The following is a 3,685-nucleotide window of genomic DNA, read 5'->3' as shown; positions in this document are numbered from 1 at the left end:
TCTTCTTTTTGGGCTTGTTTTCGTAGACCTCGTCGCTTGTTTCTCTCGCAAAACCTGGCAACACTGAAGGCAAATTGCAGAAAGTAAAGACGGAGAAGAGAGAGAGAGAGCACAACCTTTTGTAAGTTTATTTTAAAGGTTTTTCTTGTTGTTTGTAAACTGATTTATTAATCTAATGAAATAATTGCTATACTAATAACCTTTGTCTGGTCATTTGACCTTTCAAAGGTTGAATTTATGACGCAAAACTGAAACACTATAAAAAAGCTTCCTGTTAATACTGATAATCAGGGGTCATCGCCATGTTGGCTTGTGGTAGAGATTTTTGACAATTTTTTGTATTATCTTTTTGCCACGGCCATACAAAATGAGTAGACAATAATGTTACCAGAAACACAAAGAGATGGCCCTGAATAACCATAACAGGTCTGTAACTAACTTTATTACCCGGCTTGTTTCAATGCTTGATTCTGATTGGTCAAGCGCTGAAATCAGAGGTCCGATATTCCCCGATAACAGACCGCTCCGCTCTATAACAGACCGCTGCCTAATCAAAGACTCAAAGCACCTGCTGCTGTCAATCTGCACTGCGTGAATCTTGTGCTGTATCCAACATGTCAGCCATGAAAACAAACACACAGCGACATTTACAACTAAACGTTGCTCTGAAGAATGTTTTTAAAAATATTTTAAGCGAGAAATAGACGACGTAGTACCAGAAAATGGACCTTATCTAATCAGCACTTCCTTGTTTTCTAAAGCGACCGTGTCGCGCTGGGAGGACGCCCAGCGCAACACTTGTGGAACACTTCCAGCCGTCTGTAAACAAGGAAATACTTTGTTTTGTTTTTAGTTTTTAGTCAAATTATTAATTTGATTTAGTAGCCGGGTAATAAGCGGGATAATGAATGGCTCCTTGGGGATTGACGGTACATAACAGACCAACGGCCTGATATCAGGACGAAGGGCTGTTATGTACGTGTACGTGTACGTGTGTGTACATGTGGAACCAAATGGAAGCTACGGGTCCATTTGTACACTCAGAGACAGTTATGGTGGCAAATTAAACGTTTGAGAACCACTTATGCCAGTGGACCCAGGGTCTTATGATCACACATAAGAACATCATAATGGTGTGTAAAACAGAAAATCTAAAACTGCCACAAGACACATTTTGTCTGTGTACAGACCTATTGATGGCCCCTGATGAGTCCCACGGTTTAAGACGGATGGATATTATTCTGGTCCCAACCTCTGACCACTTTCACACAGTGTTCTGTCAGGGAGTTCAGTTGGAGACCGAAAACATAAATGTGACATTTGTCTCACCAGTGAAAATAGCCACAATCTTTTAGTTCTTATTGACCTACCGTATGTGACATTTTGTCATTATGTAATTTAGTTCTTATTACAACACTAACGCTAATACCACACTAACATCTGAATCGCCTTTCTCCCTCAGAACAGAAGATCTCGTCATCTCTCTGAAGACACCATGAGCACTCTGTCCACCTTTCTCACTCCCTCCAACTCCTCCACCCGTCTGTCCATCCCTCCGCCCTCAACCATGCCATCCATCTTCTCCACACCTTCCACCATGTCAACCGTGCCTCCACCTTTCATGTCACACATCCTCCCTCCATCCTCCACCATGTCAACCATCTTCTCTCCACCTACGATGTCAACCATCCTCTCGCCACTCTCCTCCACTCTCCTGCCCTCACTGAACACCCTCACCCCCGACTCCAACCAGACGAAGTGTATGTTCGACGACGTTGACGAGGCTCTGGCCATGCCTCTGGCGGTCCTGTACTCCGCGCTGTTCCTCTTGGGCCTGGCGGGGAACGTCCCGGCCCTGTGGGTGTTCCTCTTCCTCCGGCGCCGGTGGGACTCCCTGCACGTGTTCCTCACGAACTCTGCCATGGCCGACCTGCTGCTGCTTGCATGCCTGCCCTTCCGGGTGCACTACTACGCCAACGGGAACATATGGGAGCTGGGCGCCATGGCGTGCAGCCTTGTGACCAACGTGTTCTACATGAACATGTACGTCAACATAGTTCTGCTGGGTCTCATCAGCCTGGACCGATATGCCTGGCTGAGGCGCCGCGGCGGCGGAGCACGGCAGCACTCACTGAGGAGTCCGTGCGGCGTGCCGTGGGCGTGGGCGTGGGTGGTCTACGGCCTGCTGTGGACGGTGTCGTTGGGCCTGATGGCGTACGCAGTGGCCAAAACAAAGCCAACAGAAGAGGCCAAGTGCTTCCATCTCAGGCGTTGGGATGATGGCAGGTTGTTGGCATACATCAACGTGGTTCAGCAGGTGATGTTCTGGGTGATTTTCGTTGCCCAGGTGGTCTCCTACGGGAAGATCGCCACCAGCCGACACGGGCGCACGGCCAGGAAGTCCTTCTTCGTCCTCTTGCAGTTCACCCTGTGCTTTGTGCCGTACCACGTCTTCCGCCCTTTCTTCATCCACCACCAGCTCCTCAAATCACCATCCTGCGAGTACCAGCGCTTGATGTACAGGACCCATCAGGTGATGGTGTTGATCTCCGCCTTCAACAGCTGCCTGGATCCCGTCATGTACTTCCTGCTGTCCGGCCTGATGCGCAAAGCGGCTGCACGCATGCTATGCACGCATTCATACAGTTAGCGGGATGGAGAAGGACTTTAACACCCTCTCTTCCAGGTATTAATTGTGGGCTCGCTGAAAGGTGAGACCAGTATGTTATACCAAATCTTCATAGGTCAAGTTTATTCTCTGCAAAAGAATTACGGACAGTACAAAGGCAGGTTCCTTGGCCAATGGGGAGCAGCGTTCATGACATCATCACCAACAAGTGCGACCTGATATAAATAACAACACGTTGGCTTGAGACCAGTATGATATATCAGTATGTTATGCTATATGTTACGCCCCCACTGTTATACCAAATCTTTATAGGTTTATTCTCCTCCAAAAAATTACCGACAGTACCAAGGCAGGGCCCTTAGCCAAATCTTTATTGGTCAAGTTTATTCTCCTCAAAGAAAACAGTACAAAGGCAGCAATGAGTTGAGGAGCAGGTGACTAGTGTTGAGTTCTAGGTGACATCATCACCAACAAGTGCGACCTGATATAAACTAGTAAGACTCCTCAGGGCGACATGCAAAGTCGCCCTAAAGGGTGAGGTCGTGCCAATTCTTGGCCATCTGGCCAATGATGTTTATCGGACCAGTTACCCATATGGAGAGCCCTGGTACTGGTACCCATATATGGAGATCCATGTGACATCCATGTGATACCCTTTTACGCCTATACATGGAGATCCCTGTCTGTAGAACCAGCCGTTAGTGTGGTATGTGGCCGATGTGGCCTCCATATATGGGCATTCCCATATGAAGTCCTGTTAGATATTGGCTTAATATTGATGACATCAGAGAACTCCATATATGTGCATAAAAGGGATTCTGTTAGTGTGACATCACAGTGACGTCAGAGCATGAGGTTAGACCGACAAACCCATAGAACCACATTGTCAGGCGTGACCTACTGTACAGAGAAACGCGGATGCGCAGACAAGATGTGACGGTTTTCACAGTTAACAACAAGACTGCACTCTGACGAGGAGCAAACTTGCACCTTTTCTTTAGTGTGTCTTTGTGTAAACCCTCTAACATAGGTGGTTTCACAAAATGATAAAAAAAT

The 3,685-nt window shown here is 47.3% G+C and overlaps 1 protein-coding gene across 1 annotated transcript; it reads left to right on the top strand.

Moving 5' to 3' along the window:
- Positions 1 to 1,495: 1,495 nt before the first annotated feature.
- On the top strand, positions 1,496 to 2,650 carry LOC308299099 (putative G-protein coupled receptor 34; the record flags this gene model as incomplete). The annotated part of the gene is made up of 1 exon (XM_080742823.1): positions 1,496 to 2,650. One exon carries the CDS (start codon positions 1,496 to 1,498, stop codon positions 2,648 to 2,650), a length of 1,155 nt encoding a protein of 384 aa, XP_080598949.1.
- Positions 2,651 to 3,685: the final 1,035 nt, after the last annotated feature.

This window comes from Nannobrachium achirus (assembly GCF_963921795.1).
Source record: "Nannobrachium achirus genome assembly, chromosome: 15".
Classification (NCBI taxonomy): Eukaryota; Metazoa; Chordata; class Actinopteri; order Myctophiformes; family Myctophidae; genus Nannobrachium; species Nannobrachium achirus.
Note: the sequence above shows the minus strand (reverse complement) of the source record. Positions and strands in the feature narration are given on the sequence as shown.